This window comes from Manis pentadactyla, chromosome 6, assembly GCF_030020395.1.
Source record: "Manis pentadactyla isolate mManPen7 chromosome 6, mManPen7.hap1, whole genome shotgun sequence".
In the NCBI taxonomy this organism is placed as follows: domain Eukaryota; kingdom Metazoa; phylum Chordata; class Mammalia; order Pholidota; family Manidae; genus Manis; species Manis pentadactyla.
The window spans coordinates 18,051,498-18,070,994 of record NC_080024.1 but is presented as its reverse complement, the minus strand read 5'-3'; the positions used below and the strand labels follow the sequence as shown (position 1 = coordinate 18,070,994).

Sequence of the window (19,497 nt, the reverse complement as noted above, 5' to 3'; positions counted from 1 at the left end):
GACTGATACTATTCTCTTTCTTTTCACAGATCACAGATACCTGGGATTTGTTATATTATTATTCTTTAAACTATAAGCATGAGTTTTCTACAACCTGTAGTATGTGTACTGTTCACAATAAAAATGCTTTTAATCACCAAAATAAAGGACAAAATATGAAGTTATCAGAAGAACAAAGGGACAACTTGGGTCATTTTGAGGTGCCACTGCAAAGAGCCAAGTGGAGGCTTCTACATCCTATAGTTTTGGGATAGAATCCACCAGATTAAAAGACAATATTATCACCCACTACATGGAGGAGAGTAAATAGGTACAGCCTTTAAAGAAGGCAATTTGATCATATGTAGTACATACAGCCTACGATCCAGGAATTACACTTCTAGGAATCTACCTTATAGAAATGCCCACATTTCTATAGACAAATGTGACAAATGTAAACAGGATGTTCATCACAGCATTATTTATTAAATTAAAACATAGAAACAACCTTAATGTTCCTCAATAGGAAAATGGTTAAATAAACCATGAAGGTGCATCCACCCCATGGAATACATTGAATGTGGTGGTTTAAACACAAAGTTTAAAACCATAATGCTAAGTGAAGAAGCCAGCATAGGAGACCACATATTATATGATTCCACTGACAGAAAATACCCAGAAAAGGCAAATCTGTAGAGACAGAAAGCAGATGAATGGTTGCCTAAGGCTGTGGATGGGAGCAAGGATTACAAACAGGCATAAAGTTCTTCTCTAAGAGTGATGGAAATATTCTAAATCTGGATTGTACAACTCCGTAAATTTACTAAAAAAACCATTGGATTGCATACTTATAGTAGGTGAATGGTGGAGTTGGTAAATTATACCTCAGTAAAATTGTGTAGAAAAAGAATCCTAAAAAAGTAGTGAGGTAGTTATACAAATGGACATGGAAAGATTTTCAAGAAATAATGCTGAAAGAAGGAAAGTGGAACAGCAGGTGTAGTCAAATGGCTTATCCATTTATGTAAAAAACATTAGGATATATATGAGCCCATAAATGTTCAGAAAAATATCTGGGAGGACATACACCAAGCTATTAAAAGGGTGTTATTGTCAAAGAGAATTGGAGGGTGGAGTCATAGTCATAATTAGTTTGTACAGTTTTGCATTGTTACCATTTATTGGGTTGGGTCGGGTTGGGATTGTTCTCGCTTTGCGGATATGTCCATCTCTATGCCTTTGTATTTTCTCATTGAATAGTATTAGTCTTTTTTTTTTTTACTTCATTTCCCGGTAAACTTGCCTTTGAAAAACATCACCTTAGTCTCAAATGAGTTAAGCACTAGGGGCAAAAATGAAGTAGGAAGCATTAAAACCCCAGGAGCAGTGTTTCTAAAAGTTCTGCATGCTTACCATGGGCTTCTTGTTTAAAATGCAGCTTTACAACTCCTGAATGGATCAGGGTCCTGGCCAGAACCAGATACCATACCGGAGCTGGGCAAGGAGAGAGTTTTAACTAAATCATTTGTTTGAACAAAAGTATGGGAAGATTGGGGAAAGTAACAAGAATGGTGCAGTACCCCAAGGCCAGTGATCAGTGGGAATTAGAATTGTTTGGGAGAGTGATTCTTTCCCTTACAGGACTGTATACCACTTCCTCTGTCTGTCCATGCATGCTTCCAATCTCCAAGACACCCCCCAATTCTTGCTGATCTCAGCCGAAAGTAAAGTGGCCTTGCACTGGCGCTTCCTCCTCACCATTCCACCTGCCCAAGTGGAGCAGAGGTGGGGGTGGGGAGGGGGGTGGGAAGGAGCAGAGATCACTGACCCAAAGCAAGGCCCCTCCCCCAGCAGCTTCGGAGACAGGCGCAAGTCACCTTCCGGGAGAAAACAGACACACCACTGATTTCCCAACAGCCTTGCAAGTATGATGTCAGAGATGTTCCCTTGGCCAGAAACAGGGTCAACTTCCTATCAAAGCTCTCTCTGCACCAGTGACCCTGGTTAGGTCAAATTCTTGATTTCCCACAAGCTGGTCCTTTGTTTCTTCCCTATTCCATTAGAGTAATAATACCAGCTAGCATTTCTAGAGGCTTTCTTGGATGTCCAGCATTATGCTAAGCGATTTACTAAACTAGACTGCACAGCTGGCTATGGCACTTTGGACATCTCTGCTGCCCCCTGCTTAACTCCAAGCTTGACCAAGGGTCCAACTCAACTGCCAAAAATGCGTGAGCATGACTCCCAGGGTGCTTCTGAAAGGCTCACGGGTCTCAATGCCATAGGAGCTCCCAGGGAACAGGTTCAGAGCTGCCCAAAACCCCTCTGTTTCTGGAAAGATTATGATAATTCAGATCAGGAAATCTACATAGAATAAGTGTGTTATTCACATCATGTTCTATACAAACCCCTTGGGCTGTGCAATGTCAAACCTGCCCACCTATGAGTGGTGGCCCTGAAGTGCTTTACCTAAACCTAGACTTGTCTGGTGGAAAGGAGTTTAAAAGATCCACATCTAGAATGGATAAAGATGTGGTACATATACACAATGAAATATTATTCATCCATAAAAAGAAATGAAACCCTGCCATTTGCAACAACATGGATGGATCTAGAGGTGTTATGCTCAGTGAAATAAGCCAGGTGGAGAAAGACAGATACCATATGATTTCACTTATTTGTGGAATAAAAAAACAAAGCAAAACTGAAGGAACAAAATAGCAGTAGACTCACAGAAGTGAGTGATTACCATGGAGGAGGAGTGGTTTAGGGGGATAAAAGGGCACAAAAATTCTCAATCATAAGTTGGTCACAGGGATAGTAGTACAGCATGGAGAATAAGGTCAATGATTCTTTAATCTCTTTCTGTGTTGACAGATAGTAACCACACTAGAGGGGGTGAGGATTTAATAATATGGGTAACTGTTGAACCACTGTGTTTTATATTTGAAACCAATATAAGATTACATATCAATGATACCTCAATTTAAAAAATTTGAAACCAATATAACATTGCATATCAATGATACTTCAATTTTTTTTTAAGTCTACATCTAGACTGACCTTCCCTTTCCTTTTGACAGGTGAACACCTTGAGGCCCAGAACAGTCCTTTTGACAGGTGAACACCATGAGGCCCAGAACAGTGCTTTTGACAGGTGAACACCTTGAGGCCCAGAACAGTCCTTTTGACAGGTGAACACCTTGTGGCCCAGAACAGTCCTTTTGACAGGTGAACACCTTGTGGCCCAGAACAGTTAGACCCTTGCCTAATATCTTGAACTACAAGTGACAGAAATAGGGCTGGACCCTGATCATCAAGTTCCCCATTCATTACTCTCCTCACTATACCAGGAAGCCTTCTCCCAAGTTGCTGGGGAGCCTAATTCCCATAGAACTGACAGTTGGACTCATAAGATTATGCCCATGACTTTTTTCTTCCAGATAAAGATTCCAGGGGAAAATCTTATCTATCTTCCAGATAGATCGATAAAGATTCCAGGGGAAAGAAAATCCAAAAAATAAGAGACTCAGAGGGCAGTCCAAAAATTACTCTTTCATTTATTCACTTATTCCCATCCATCATGCAAAGTAGGTAAACACTTGGAACTGGTTTAGTGGTAAAGATCCCTGTGTGCATGTACCAACTCTAGTTAAACTCTTGTGCCTCAGTTTCTTCCTGTATAAAATAAGTTAATTACAGGATCAGCCTCAGAAGAGAATTTTAAGGCTTAGATTAATTAACACATAAAGAACTTAGTTCAGTAACAGAACATGGTAAGTTCTCAATAAATGTTAACTGGTAATATTTATTTAAATCTTTAATTTTGTCCAACCTCATGGATATAGTAATTTGGGCTAAACTTTATGCATAGCAATTTTGACATAAAGTTCAATTGAGTTCCTAGCTATAGTGTTAATACAGAATATACACAGTTGCCTCCACTTGCCTGTCATAAAAAGGTGGTGGTGATGTTTTTAAGATCTGTTCTGCCTTTAAAATTTGATTACTCATTTATTTACACCAGCTAGTAAGTCAGATTAGGTGGCTTGCATCTAGGAAGTCACAGCCCTATAAACCAATCTCAAGTTATGCAGCTTCCTGAGGGCTCGTTCTCATGAGACTCTGATGAGCAAAAAGGAACATGCGACAGTTGGAATAAGCCAGTCTGGGGTTTTCTCTCTTCCCATCATAGACCTGAATCCTGTCCTCCCAAAATACCTCCATGTGGTAGACAGAGACTAATGGGCTATTCCATTCATTTCAGACATGACTCTTGCCCTGGCTCTAAAGAAAAAATGTGAATGCCTTAGTGTCTACCTCAAGATCTTACGGCCTAATGGAGGGACAGACAAAAAAAAATCAACTAACCCAACCCAAATGTGATAAGCACTAGAGTCAAGATGTGCAATGGTTTCGTGGGAGCCCCTGGGAGAAGTTATAACTCAGTGTGGGGAGGTTTCAGGAAGATCCAACTCCTAAGGGATGAATAGAATTTAGCCAGATGGAGGCATGAGGACAGGCAGTTAAATGGAAAAGCATTCGCAAAAGCTCTGAGAGTTCAGAGACTTCTCTGAAGGGGTCATCCAGGCCTCCGTGCTCCAAACTGCGTGTGTTCTACCTGAAAGTGCCAAAACTGGGCCAACCAAAGTGATTTTTTTCAAAGTAAGAGAGTGGGGTGTTACCTGAGCTTTTCATTTGGGGTGATGTAAACTTATGGAGTAGCTACGGGCAGAAAGAAGTAGAGAAAGAGGGGAGAGAAAGACCTGCTTAATGAAGTAGGCTACCTCAAGGAACCTCTCTGGGACCCTCTTCCCAGCTGCCCCCTTGAGGCTTCCGGGCCTTCATGCCAGGCTGGCCTTCACCCTTCTGCTGATTCCAGCCCAGCCACCTAGAATGGAACGGGGCGCCCTTAGTTTCTAGTTTCCCTAAGTGGTATGTTCCTTGCACTACCAAAATACCCCATTTTTTCATTTTCACTCCCAGCCCCACCTCCCTCATACTCTGGCGAAAGTCCTCCAGCCAGTCCATGGCTCAGGGCTGGTCTTCCCTGCGGCACCCACTCCCATTGCTGCCAACTCTTCTGCAGGCCCATGGGCCTTACTCTTGCCCCCTAGGGATGAGTTCATTTCTTGAAGAGCCCTTGACCTTTCGTTCCTTTCAGGTATATTCAGACGTATGTGAACCCCAAAAGGGACCCAGGTCAGGTTCCATAGAAACAGGACTATAGCTGATAAGGATGTAGGGTCAAAAAGGGAGCATCTTATTATTAGATAGTAATGGGAATGCCAACGGGAATGATCCAGGCGAAAAGGAAAGACGGATGTTGTAGGAACATGAAGGAAGACTACTGATTCCCTTTCCAAACTCTGTCTTTTCATCTCAGAGCTGCCCAGTGCCTTTGAAAGTGGTATATCCCAACTCTCCCATTAGCTCCTTGACCCTGTGACATCATTCAAGAAGCACTTCCATTGAAGCTAGAAGATTTGGGGTTACTTGTCAGTTCCTCAACTGACTCACCCTTCTGGGATTCTCTGCTATGATAATGTCTGCCATTATCAAGGCCCTAGTCTATGCCAAGAGCCTGGCACACATTACTTTGAACCTTGACAAGCTTCCGATGCTACCATCCATTCAAAGAGACAGGGGGTTAGAGGAGTTAAGTTACTTACTCAAGGTCATACAAGGCAGGATTAGACCAGGACCCAGCCTGACTCCAAGCCCCGCTGAGGTTTTCACTCCACTGCAGTGTTTCTCCACAAGCAGCTGAGAGCTCAGGCTCTGCAAAAAGTTAGCCCTTGATTTAAACTCTAGTTTTGCCACTTATCTGCAGCTGCATCACCTTGGGGGCAGTTCTTAATCTCCTTGGGTCTTATTTTCCTCATCCATAAGAATGGTGGTAATAAATAATCCTGCCATAAGGTCTTGGTGAGCATCAAGTGAAATAATTCATGTAAAAAAGACTGCTTTATGCAGTGCCTGGCACCTATTAGGGCCTCACTCATCAGCAGACACACACCAAGAGGCTAAGCTGATGTGTTGGACTGTGGTGGGTCAGTTCGCTCGTGACCTCGAAGTCTCAGAAAGAGAGGTTCCTCTATGCAAGAGAACAAGTTCAGAAACCCCTTCTCATTTTGGGGTTAGTGACTGAGAGAAAAGGATTCCTCTCTCCCAGGGACATTTGCCCATTTTCCATGGGGCCTGCCTACCCCAAATAAATGAACTGCTGACAGATGAAGGAGGAAGGTCTTGGAGCTTGGGGAGAGCAAAGAAAGGAGAGGCCAGTGGGGCAAGGGGAGGAAGCCTCCTGGGAACTCCTTGGGTTGGCCCTGGTCAACAGCCACCCAGAAAGCGTGTACTAAGAAATGGTGTTCTATGAAGCATCTAACTGCTTATGGTCATGATCTGGACAAAGATAGAAGTTTCATATCAAATTCACGTAGAGTCATACATCTTTACAAATACAAATGTAAATGTACTTCTCAGTAGACTCTTAAATTTAGAGCTTCTCTTCTTAGAACTGGAAGAGTGTTTACCTAATCAAACCTCATTGCACAGAAGAGGAAACTGAGGTTCAGAAACCTTAAGTGACTATTCAAGTCACACACTACTAAATCTTTCTCTTTTTTTTTAACTAGGAGCATTTTCCAAATCTTCAGATCAGCTGTGGTACACTAAGACTACCAGAGAGATATCTTTGTTCCAGTCACATTGGTGTTACAGGAAATTTCATAGGCTCCTCACAAACCCTTCACTCTCAAGTTTCCTTTGTCCACCTAAATTTCATTTCTATGGTATCTGCCCTTTTTTTCAGGGTCTAACACAAAGTTGGGTGCATAGCAAACATTTGATACGTAATCATGTAACTGGTTATTTGATTCTTATTTATTACACGTTTTCTAAAATTCTAGGGCAAATGTGCACAGGGGCAGTAAGTGCTGAGTATCATCAGGATTCCAGCTAAGTGGAACACACAAGGACTCTGGCAGACTGTAGAGCCCTGCACTGCATGGCCCTTAGGCCTTGCTTGTTTAGTGTCCCTCCACCCTCAACATTTTCAAAATTGGAGCAAAGTCAGATCTTTCAGGAAGACAGCCTGTTGTTTACAATATGGGAACCAAGAGAGGTACGGATGTGGCTTCATACATTTCTGTTGAGCAATACGATTTCTTCCCATGTCGGAAGTGACTGGATTTCTTCAGAAGCACCTCCCTGCTTACCTTCTATATCTTACCCCTCCCATACCCTGATGTGAATCTGGCAAAGAAGAGGGTCATAACTCTGGGGTAACATGAGGTCATTTGCTCCCAAAACACACATACAGATGTACACAGACTATGCAACATACACATATACACAGTATTAGTTCACTAGAAATCTGGTCACTGAGTCCTTCGGGATGACACTTAAAATTCACTGGAAGAAAGTTTTAGAAATGCTCATCTTCAAGGACAGGAAATAAAGAACAGGAAGAGAAACTGTATTTATTTTATATGGTACTTGACTTTTTATTGATATCCTGTCATGATGGTGGACTGACAAAGCATGGGAAGCAAACACACACACATACTCTACATAGAAATGATAATTACAATTAGCACACATAATGTAGGGGTGGCACGGAGAAGGCAGTATAGCACAGAGAAGACAAATAGTGACTCTATAGCATCTTACTACATTGATGGACAGTGACTGTAATCGGGTAGGTGGTGGGGACTCAGTAATGGGGGGAATCTAGTAACCACAATGTTGCTGTGGATAAAATGAGAGTTCCTGTAGCCAGGATTCTCACCTGGCCCTGGTTGACTAGCTCACTGCACACCTGTGGGCAATACATGGCTGTTGACTGTATAAAAAGAGCTGCACCCCATGCTCTGCACACAACACAGTGACAGGGCTACAAGGCTGCAGGAGAGCAGAGCAGAGGCTGGAGTGGTGGCAGCGCCAAGGACAGAGGGGCCCAGGATAGGTGTTCAGACAGAGGGACCCAGAGGATGGCTGTGCAGACAGAGGGGCCCAGAGGCAGAGACTGGCTTGCTGCATGCAGACTCGCTCTGAGTGAATGGGATTTTAGTGACCGACCTGTCACCTGGAAATAAAGTTGGGTATAACCCTTTCACCCCAAGAACGTTTTGCTGTCATTTTCTTTCATCACACTGAATCCATAGCAAACTTGCCCGAGGCTGAAACCCATTGGCAAGACAGTTGCTCATGTAATTGTACCAAAATCAATCAATTAATTAAATAAAATTTTAAAAAATGATTGATAACATATATTTTTAATTTTTAAGTAAAAATCTGAGGCCAAAAGCAAAAAGAGAGAGAGAGAGAGAGATTGCTAAGGGCCAGAAAGTAAAAGAGAACATAGAGATGTATGGACTTAATAGGGAGTGGGAGTTGAAGCCACAGGAACCCAGAATGATACTAGAACTAGTTTTGTGCCTTAAGAATGGGAATGGGGGCATATAAAAGTGTAGGCAAAGGGTCTGTTTGTGTTTATACAGAGCATCAAAGCCTAATTGGGCTACCCCAAAAATGAACTAAGATACAATATGAAAAAGAACTTCCAAAATCAGCACTCTCCAGAAGACTCATGCCAGAAGATGATCATCAAAAAACCCCAACAAAGATCCACACACTGCTACAGCTGTAGATGCACTCATCCCACCAGTTCCTGGACTTGCCATGGGAATGAAGAAGGAGATATCTAAGCTGGCCTGTGCATACAGTAAAACAACAAATTTGACTAGATCTATACTGTTGGAACTCAATCAAGAATTAGAAGAAGTGCAAATTGTAGCGCTCCAAAATCTTACAACTACAGACTATTTACTGGTAAAAGAACATAAGGGATGTGAACAGTCCCCAGGAATGGGTTGTTTTAATTTGTCTGATTTCTCTCAGACTGTTCAAGTTCAGTTGGACAATAACCACCATATCATAGATAAGTTTTCACAAATGCCTAAGGTGCCTAACTGGTTTTCTTGGTTTCACTGGAGATGGCTGGTAATTACAGGTATGCTTTGGTTATGTAACTATATTCCTATTATGTTAATGTGTGTGCGCAATTTAAGTAGTAGCTTAAAACCTATACATGCTGAAGTTACTCTACAAGAAGATATGTCAAAGAAATAATCAATCTTCCCATGTTTTCTGCCACCTGCTACTTCTATAGCTTTTCTTCTTCCTTCCTAATTACAACCCTTAAATAGAATTCATGCCTCATATCAAATTTACCGAGTATCATAATTCTTCCAAGTGGTAAAGATGCCTCAAGACAAATGCTGGGCATAGAAGCTACAGGGCAAAAATATGCAAAGAAATAAAAATCTAACCATTTCAAACAATAAGGCTTCTCTCTCACTTACCAACTTTACATTTCCCTGTATGGCCCCAGAAGATGACTGGTTAGCCAGAGACGGGTAAGATTCCTCAAGGGAGGAACAACCTGAGACAGGCACAGTCGCAGGGGGGTCATCAGGTGAGAAATTGGGGATCAACAGAGGTGAGGCTTAGGACCTCACCCCCCCTGTTCTGAGAGAAATCTTCTGCATACGTGGATGTTTTATTGCCCTGGTCTAGCTTGGATTAACACATAGTCTACAGGCACACACCTGATCATCTACATTTGCTCTCTTACAACACTAAACTATGTTTTCTACCTTTATCTTGTATCTACCTACCACTTCAGCATTTTATTAAAATAATAATAATAAAGAGAGAAATGTGGTATTCACATATAAATTAAGGATAAAAATCAAATGAGTATTCATATTTGAACTGACTGTTTATAGTTCATAATGCATGAGCAAAACCAAAAGTTTCTGTGATGACTGCCCTTGTACTGCTCACCATGTAACTTATTCACTATGTAAGAATTTGTTCTCCATGTAAGAACTTGTTTGTTATGCCTCAGAAGATTGGAGACTGACAAAAATTAGGCTTGGGGTGGATTAATGATTGTGCATTGAGCATTGACTCCCCTATACAGAATTTTATTGTTGTTAACAACCATTTGATCAATAAATATGAGAGATGCCCTCACAAACAAACAAACAACAACAACAAAAAAGAATGGGAATGGTAACACCAGAGGATCTACCGCCCCCATGCACAGCAGAGAACTGGAACTGGATTCCTGGCAAAAGGCAAGAACCAGGAAAGAGCTGACCCACCCTTGTCTAGGAATAGAAAAACACCTGCTGGCTCTGAGTCATGACCTCAACGTGAGCTGCCTTCCCTAAACTATGGGGGGAAAAGGGCCACCTGAGGGAAAGTCCAGAATCCCAAGCCTGAGAACTGAAATCTGCCCTTTGGAATGGTGTGGAAACCTAGGACCAAGAAATAAAAACAATAACAAAAAAGTGCTCTGAACCATGTGGCCCAATAGGGCCCCAGCAAAGACATCCATGACACTGCCTCTGGGTAGATTTCTTCATAATTCAGGACACCTACAAAACTTCCATGGAAAAAAATGCTCTTCAGCAGATGAGCTCTCAAATATTATAAAGACCTAACAACCACTATAATCAACTGCCAGCCAATATACCAAATGAGAGAGTTTATACCTGAGGAATTCATAAGTAGGTTTTTTAAACCCAGGAGAATTTTATATTAAAAATGGAGGATTTAGAGGAATGTTCTTACCTCTTCTCTCTCAAAAACCCACAAGAAATGACACTGAAGGGATTTTTCTTAAAGACATAATCCCACAAAGTACAAAAACAAAGAATATGTGAAAGAAAATAACAGATAAGGACTTTTCTTAACAGGACTCCAAAAGTAGACAAAAAGTGGTCACTGAGTTATCAGACTAGAAGAAAATACACAGAAACAATGAAGGGAGCTAAAGAAATCTTCACAAAAACTTCATCTGCAGAGAAATAAGAACAAATACTGCATCCCTGAGGCAAGAAAGAGGTGCTATAAAAGGGAACACGGGATAGAATAAAGCCTATTAGAAATGTAAAATATGATAGAAAAAAATTTTAATGTGTTCAAAAGCTGGAAGTAAACTTAAGGGCAGCTTCATGGAAAGTGGAAGATGAAGATACTGAAAAATCATCAGAAAGGAATAAAAATATTAGAGAATCAGTCTTGGGGATTCAACACCCAAATAAAAGGAATCCTAGAAAACAGAGACTAAGGAAAATGAAAGGTAAAAAGGATCAAAGAAATAATACAAGAAAATTTCACAGAACCTGAGTTTCCAGATTAAAAGGATTCACCAGGTACCCAGCAAAATTTGAGAAAAGGACACACACGAAGGCCCATAATCATGAATTTTACAACTAAAAAGACAAAGAGAATATCCTAAAAGTTTTTCAGAGAAAATTCAATCATATCCAATAGATCAAGAATTAGAAGAAGGCATCAGAAGTCCCAACAGCAATCCGAGCAGCTAGAAGAAATTAAGAAGTGCCTGCAAAATTCTGAAGGGAAATGAATTCCAACCTAGAATTCAATACTCAGCCAAAATACCAATCAAGTGTGAGAGTAGAATAAAGGTCTTTTTGGAAATTCAAGGTCTCTGAAAGGTTATCTCCTATATATCCTTCCTCAGCAAAATCCAATACAGCAAAATAAGAGAGGAAACCAAAATAATAATGACAGATAACATTTATATAGTACTATTATATTGTAGGCATTCTTCTAAATGTCATATGTATATACACATGTATGTATGTGTACTCATTTAATTCAACCCTCAAAGGAGGTATCTGAGCATTATTATTATCCACATTTTACAAGGTGGTAGAGAGAGATTAAGTAATCTGCCCTTAGTCACAAAGCCTATAACCAACAGTAGTCTGGCTCCAGAGCCCATGCCCTTGAAGAAAGAGAAAGATTTAATGGTCACTGTGAAAGGAACTTCCTCAAACTAACAAAGGGCCTCTGTGAAAAATTCTTAGCTAACATCATATTTAACAGAGCAAGACTGAATGATTTACACATAAGACTAGGAATAAGACAAGGATGCCCACAATTTCTATTCAGCATCACACTAGGGATCCTAGCCAGTGAAATAAGGCAAAAAATAAATAAATAAAAAGCACAAAGAAAAGGAAGAAATAAAATTGTCTTTATTATCAGATGACATGATTATATACATATAAAATCCAAAAGAATCTTTAATTACTAGAACTAATAGGTGAGGTTACTGGTCCCAGAATGCAAGGTCAATAAACATAACTCAGCTATATTTCTATTTTATACTGAGAAAAAACTGGAAAAAAATGTTTTGATTAATGTCATTTATAATAACTTCCTAATAACCATAAAATATTTGGGGATAAATTTAACAAAATAGGTACAAGATATATGTACTGAAAACTATGAAACATTGCCAAGATAAATTAGAAAAGACATAAATTACTGTAGAAAGAAACCATGCTATGGATCAGAAAACTCAATGTTGTTAAGATGTCAATTTTCTCCAAACTGGTCTACAATTTCAGCATAATCCAAAATAAAATCTCAGTAGGATATTCTGTAGAAATTGACAATCAGAGTCTAAAATTTATCTGGAAATGTAGTTAAAGTAATTTAGAAAAAGGAGCAGGCCTAGAAAGTAACCAATACAGACTGGAACAGGACAATGAAGGGCTCCAGGAGAAAGATCTCCAAGAAAGAAAAAAAATTCCAGATTATGTGATGAATGGGTATGTATAGAGGAAGACATTTGGGACCAGTATAATGAAAAGTATATAGAAAATCCTGTCATTAATTCCAGGAAAAACAAAAGTTGTACAAAGAAAGGAAATATAAACATTGAACACAACGATGAACAATTTTTTACATAGTTGTATAACAAAAACACTGAATGTTGCTCTAACCACAAAGCTCAGTTATCTGTGTTCTGGAGGGACAAGAGAAGCAGTATTTGTGTCCACATGAACAGGAGTAAAGCAGAAGAGAGTCTGAGTGTAAAGTCCTTGAAAGCCAAAATACAAAGTCCATAGATGAGATCTAAAACTGGAAGAAGAAAATCAAAAGCTAGCTGAATAAGCATGATACTCAGAAATACGCACATCACTATAAGCTGAAACAGCTATGAGCGTTGGAAGTTCCTGCCTTTGCCTGCAGGAGTGGGGTGGGAGGGCTGCTGCTGGTTTTCATTATAAGCTTTATAAAGTTACTTCATTTTTTTAAAAATAATGTACATGAAATACTTTGATTAAAAAAAGAACTAATTTCAGAAAGCCTGTTAACATTTTGTTTATTTTTTATTTTTTTAATTCTTTAATTCATTTCTACCCTCAAGGTTAGAAGAAGGATCTTGAGTTTACAAACAGAATGCCAGGATGAATGAAAGCAGTAGTGGGGTGGTGACAGCATAGCTCTTAGCCACTTGTGGCTTTCTGGGTCAGACCCAGAGATCTTTGGTCCCTCCAACCTCTGTTTGGAAACAGCAAAATGCTGTACTCCATCGTGATTTCTTGGCTAGTGGTTATCTCTGGGAAGACCCTCAGACCCGAGAGGAGATGGCTCATTTTATGTCATCTGCATCTATGAGACTTGTCAGCCTCTGAAAGACCCGAACTAAATTAAGTTTCTGAGAAGAGACGATCTTAAACCCTATGAAATAAAATCCAGATTAGCAATTAATATTTTTGCTGGAACTAATAAGAATGGACCACTGGATGGGAGGGAAGCGATAGTGAGGGGGCTGAGTAACTAGTATAGGAGAAACATTTCAACATAATTACTTGAAGACTGGAATATTTTAACCAAGCCCACAATACAAATTTTGAAAACTTAAAAATCAGCAAGCACTGTGCCAAACATACATTCATATCCCAAACCCTGTCCCCACCCTATCCTGATGGTCACCCATCCCTCACTCAAAGCCCATCCCTGACTCTCTCCCATCTCCAATGCCCCAGTGCCCTTCTAAGATGCTCCCCATCCCTGATTCCAGTTCCTTGCTGGACGATGAGCTCCTCCCTGAGGTGAACTATCTCCCTGACCTTCACCAGATAGCTAGCTAATCCTTACCCTATCTAGTGATTGAAATACCAGTTTTTGATATATCAATAACACCATGTTATTTCAGTGCCAACAGCCTGATATTGTTACAGATCTGAAATCCAAATCATTTATGTCTTGAGCTATACCCAGAGAATGATACACTGTATTAAAAAATCTAGTCAAGCAATGTTATACTTGTTTGAAGAGAGTTCTGACTATATCCCTCCCCTGTTTAAACACTTATAATTTATTTTATTGCTGTTGGATTCCTAGCTCCCAGGTTACTAGGGAGGCCAAGCATCTTTTCAGATGCGCATTAGTTATCTGTATTTCCCCAGGCTAAATATGGATCTTTATTTACTTATCTTTGGGCACAGGCAGCAGAAGATGAGGAAAGGTGGGCATCAGGGTATGCAATAGGGAGGAAGGGAGAGGAAACAGAGATTACCAGGCCCAGTTCTCAGCCTTCCCCCTGGATTCTTTCTGAATTCTTCTGTCTTCTCTCCTGTATCACATCTATCTCTTAGGGCTTGAACCCCTAACTCCTTCCTCATCAACCTACTTGGAAAGCCTCAAGCTGAACAGGACAAGGTGTCTCCATCCTGGTCCCTGGAATAGCATTTTAGACAATGCCCCTCTTATAGCCATTAATATATACCTAATATTCACTCCATTTCTGCCACGCCTCCCTCAGATGCCCCATTCCTAAACTGCACTCCATACTTGGTCCCAACCCTGAATCTCACTAACCCCATCCCCGGCCACTCCCTATTTCTGGGTCTCTCCCTATTCCTGACATTCATCATTCTCTGACCTTCCACCTTATCCCAAGCTGCCACCCAATCCTTGCTTCCCCTCCGCCTCACCTCAGGCTCCGACTTCAATACCTGATCACAATCTCAACCTAGATCTAAATCCCATCTCTTAACCTCACTCTAGTCCCAACCTCAAACCAAATTAAGTTTCTCCATTATGTTTTCTTCTAAGAATTATATCATTTTAGCTCTTAAATTTAGGTCTTTGATCCATTTTGAGTTAATGGGAAAGAGGGAAAGACCAATTCCTTTCCTGGGCATGTAGATAACTAGTTTTCCCAGCACCATTTGTTGAAGGACTATCCTTTCCCCATTGAATAGTCTGCACCTTTGTTGAAAGTCATTTGACCATTTACGCTTAGGTTTATTTCTGGGCTCTTTATGCTCAGGTTCTTCTTATCCTTTGGCTCCATCAGCCTAAGTGTGTTGGGCATACTTTTGGCCTCATTGTCACAAAGTGTCTGCCTCAGCTCCACACATCATATCCTACGACCATATTCAAAGGCAAGAAGGAAGGATGCATGTGTATCTCTTTCTTTTTTAATCAGGAATATTTCCCAGGAGTCCCCTGGCCCTAGCAGACTTCCTCTTAAGCAATGGTATGCTAAAGCCAGCTTGTACTTGCTTGTGAAAGCAGATTAGTACATTTTCTAGAATTTGTGAGCTGGTTGCTAAACACTGTCACCCTTGAAATCATAGAGGGAGTGTTTACACCAGGGCACTTGGTAAACGTTACAAATCAGAGCCCTTCTCCCCGGAGAGTGGCATACCAGCACACTATTGCCCTTAAGTCTTATTAGTCACAAGTGGATGATACGCCCACTCCTAGCTTCAGGGAGTCTTAGAAATTGTCTGTCACCTTCAGTCTCTCTCTAGGGAGGTGGACTTTGCTGGCAAGCAAGGAAAGGGAGAGTTGCAGAACCAACGAACGTGTGCCACTGATATCTCCCAGTGGTGAGAACTTTCTGCAGTCACTTCCAAGGATGCCTTTCAGATGTCCAGGAAACTGAGTACTGTGGGCTCAGCGGTAGGATGGACAGAGCGCCAGCAGTTGACATAGTAATTATGGTAAGGGGTAGGGCGTCAGGGCAGGCTTCCCCAACCCCACAGTGGGGACCTGGGAAGGATGTGGCCCCAGCAATTCCTGTAACCCCAATGAGGCATGGCCTTGACACAGAGACTGGGAACAACCAGTGGATGTAAGGCTTGGAATGGGATGCTGGGGGGACAGGAGGAGCCCTGAGAGGCTGCAACAGGGGTGGGGGCTCAGATTGTAGTAGAAGTGTTCCCTGAAGAAGAGCCAATAAAGGAAGGCCTGCTGTCCTTGGCCAAGTACTCCTTGCTGACCAGGCCATGGATGGCCATGATCTTAAGGAGTCCATGGCGAAACTTCTGGCCGATGAAGGCGTAGATGAGGGGGTTGAGGCAGCTGTGGAAGAACCCCAGAATCTCGGTGGCGTCCAGGGCCCGGCCAATGTCGTTGCGGCGCTCGCAGGTCTCCTTGATCACCCGGATCCTCATGAGGGTGTCTGCGACCAGGACCAGGTTGTAGGGCAGCCAGCAGAGCAGGAAGACGAGCACAACAGCAAAGATGACCCGCATGGCCCGGTGCTTCTGCCCCATGTGGGCCTCGAACAGCGTGCGCAGGGTGAGTCCATAGCAGAAGAGCATGACCAGCAGTGGCAGGAGGAAGCCGAAGGTCTGGGGCAGGATCCGCATCACCATCCGCCATTTTGTTGTATTGGCACCCATGTGTTCATAGCAGACTGGGCTGGAATAGGGTGGTTTGTAGGCCTCACGTACAATGAAGACGGGCAGGGACAGGATCAGGGACAGGACCCAGATGCCTAAGCATATGAACTTGACCCAGTGTCGCTTCTGGGTCAATGTGCGTGTGGCATGGACAATGGCCAGGTAGCGGTCTATGCTGATGCAGGCCAGTAATAGAATACCACTATAAAAGTTGATTTCCTTCAAGAGCGAAACCACCTTGCACAGGAGTGTGCCGAAGGTCCAGCCCTTTGCCTTGGAGGCAGCCCAGATAGGCAAGGTCAAGGCAAAGAGCAGGTCAGCTATGGCCAGGTTCAACAGGTAGATATCGGTGACAGAACGGCTGACCCGGTTGTATAAGATGACCAGCATCACCAGGGAGTTTCCCAGCAGGCTCAGCAGGAACACCAGGGAATAGATGACAACCACAGCATCTTTGTTGAGTGTCTCAGTGTCCAGCCTACAGGGACTATAATATTTTTCTGTGGGTGGTGTGCCAGTGAAATTTTGAAATTCATCCTCCATGAACATCCACCAATCAGTATCATTCCATATGTTTTCCAGGACAACAGCCATGGTTTGATCTAGTTGAAAAATTAGAAGGAATGAAATGTGATTTTAGTAACTCAGATTCAAGTCACTCTCTTCAAGGATATGAGAATAGTTCTTGAGCTATCTCTTGCATCTCTGTCGGTTTGGCAGCCAGATATCCCTTCCTTTGCTTTTATGAGGGCAGTTTCACAGTACTGTCAATCTTCTACAACTACAAGGTTTGATCTGAGCATGGAATAAGATGGACTACAGAGCAAAAGCCATTGGTCAGCCCTCCAACTGCCTCAACTTTACCTACAATTCTACCTCTGCCCTCTCTTTAGCCTTCTCTATGCTCAACCATGTCTTGCATTCAGATGGGAGAGCCAGGTTGATCTTACAGATTCAGGGGAGGGCCAGTGCTAAACCAATGGAAGGAGGCAAACCTCTTCCGAGATGTCCCTCTCTCTGTTATTTCCCCTCCTATGTTTTTCCTGATTCTTATTTAACCTTTTTAGAATCTACGGAGTGAAGGAAATAAAATAATAGCAACACATTGCATTAAAGTGTATTTCTGAGCCTTCTTTCTCAAGGAACAATACATTTTTTGGTCCTCTTTCTAAAGGAAGTTTAAGCTTTTAAGAGAAGTACCCATCTTGTGTCCTGAAATCACCTCCTAAACATCCACAAAACCATTCATCAGTTTTCAAATATCTTTTTTGATTGTGAAATACTCTGTTGAAGCAAACTCTTACCAGAAGCCCAGTGCATAGAACAGATAAAAGCTCCTGTGTTGAGGAGGGAGGATGCACTGCTCTCTACCCAAACAGCCATGAACACGTTTCTCCCGAAACTCCCGGGGCTCTCCAGAGAGCAATCTGAAGACTTTTGGAAAGTTATTGAGCCTTTCAGTCCTCATTCTATCCTGATTCTATCATTAATAATCCATGAGACCTTGGGTGGGTCCTTCTACCTCTATAGATTTCAGTTTTCTCATCTGCAAATTGAGGTAGGCAAAGTAGATAACACTTGAGTTGCTTCCAGTTCTGAAGTTCTAGAAGTTCATTCAGATCCACACATTTTAATATGTTCTCTCCCTGCCAGTACTGCATTTGCACAGAAGACGAAGTCGTAGGGCAAAGCAATGAACATCAAATCACAGAAATATAAGCCTCTTCCCTGCAAAGAGGAGAGGTGGGAAAAGAAGAGGTGCAAAGGCTGTGGCCTCCCTGTCACCAGCTGCGACATGTAGGGCATTAGAATTGAATATATGAACACAAGGGAGGAAGCAGGAAGCCAGCTGGGCAGAAAGCTTCAGGTACCAGAGAAATGGATCCATTTTCTAAAATACAGTCAAGCCAAGCCTCCCTCCCGAAAAGAAGTCCTGGCAAACAAAGGTGGCTTCCTACCTGAGGTACAGGCCAGGTGTGTCCGACCTCAAGAACTCACAGACCAGAGTGACTGATCAGCTAGTGGGAACTGTGTGAATAAAGGGAAGTAGGGAAGCCAGATCACAGCTCACCTCCTCATGAGCCCTGCCCATGTCTATATTTGGAGAACAGATTAAGTCAAGGGATCACAGGGCATCAGAGACTCCCAGGGTCCATACAGCCAACATGAAGATGGAGTTAAGGATCCATTATCTGAATTCTCTGCTCTGTGGATGACTGTTTTTATTCTCCTCTTTCCCCACATTTATTTCCATTTGTTTATCCCTTAAGTTCCCGTAGACTGCCTTTGAAAACTTCCAACTTGTCTGACATAAATAAAAGGGAAAGGATTTTACTTTCAGCAGTGGAGTCCACTTCAGGAGTTCACCGTGCAAGGGCCTTGTAGGAGTTGTAACTCTCGGGGAGAAAATATGTTCCCAGCCTGGGGCAAATGACTTTGAAGCCAAAATTAATCAAAGGAAGAAATAAAGTGGGAGAAACCTGTTTATTGCTTACAGGCAGTCGTCCACTTCTGCTCACCTGTGTCTCTCACTACCCGACTGCAAAAAGGAACCCCACCAAACCTCTCCCATCCAGATATACCCTCGCTCCCCAACCGCCAACCTTGTAATCACCTATTTGATATGGAGATGCACTAAGGCCAGGCAAGAGATTCTGGAAATGTTGCAATTTTACCCACAGAGTCCTCCAGTTAGGTGGACTTGGGAGCAATCTGTTGGGAAGAAGGTGGAAGTCTGCACTTAAGCTGTTTTTGGACAGCAAGCACACAGTTTTTACCTACATTGCAGGTAAGCATCTTTGGGGCAGCCTGGGGGCTGGTGGAGATGTTGGTGGGGACTTAGAGGGGAACAAGCCCCCTCCACCACCAGCCGCTCCTTCGCACAACCACTGCCCACAACTGGTTGATTAGAATGGCCTGAGACTGGGACCAATGCCGCTCTTGGAGTCTGGCTGGACAACAGGGAGACCACTGAGCCAAA

At 42.2% G+C, this 19,497-nt stretch overlaps 1 protein-coding gene across 1 annotated transcript; it reads right to left on the bottom strand.

The window, feature by feature from the left end:
• Positions 1-15,286: 15,286 nt before the first annotated feature.
• Positions 15,287-18,563, bottom strand: CXCR1 (C-X-C motif chemokine receptor 1). Its single transcript, XM_036915882.2, has 2 exons — positions 18,476-18,563; positions 15,287-17,119 (listed from the first exon to the last, which is right to left on the bottom strand). Exon 2 carries the CDS (start codon positions 17,109-17,111, stop codon positions 16,032-16,034), a length of 1,080 nt encoding a protein of 359 aa, XP_036771777.2. The 5' UTR covers positions 17,112-17,119; positions 18,476-18,563; the 3' UTR covers positions 15,287-16,031.
• Between the last annotated feature and the right edge of the window lie 934 nt (positions 18,564-19,497).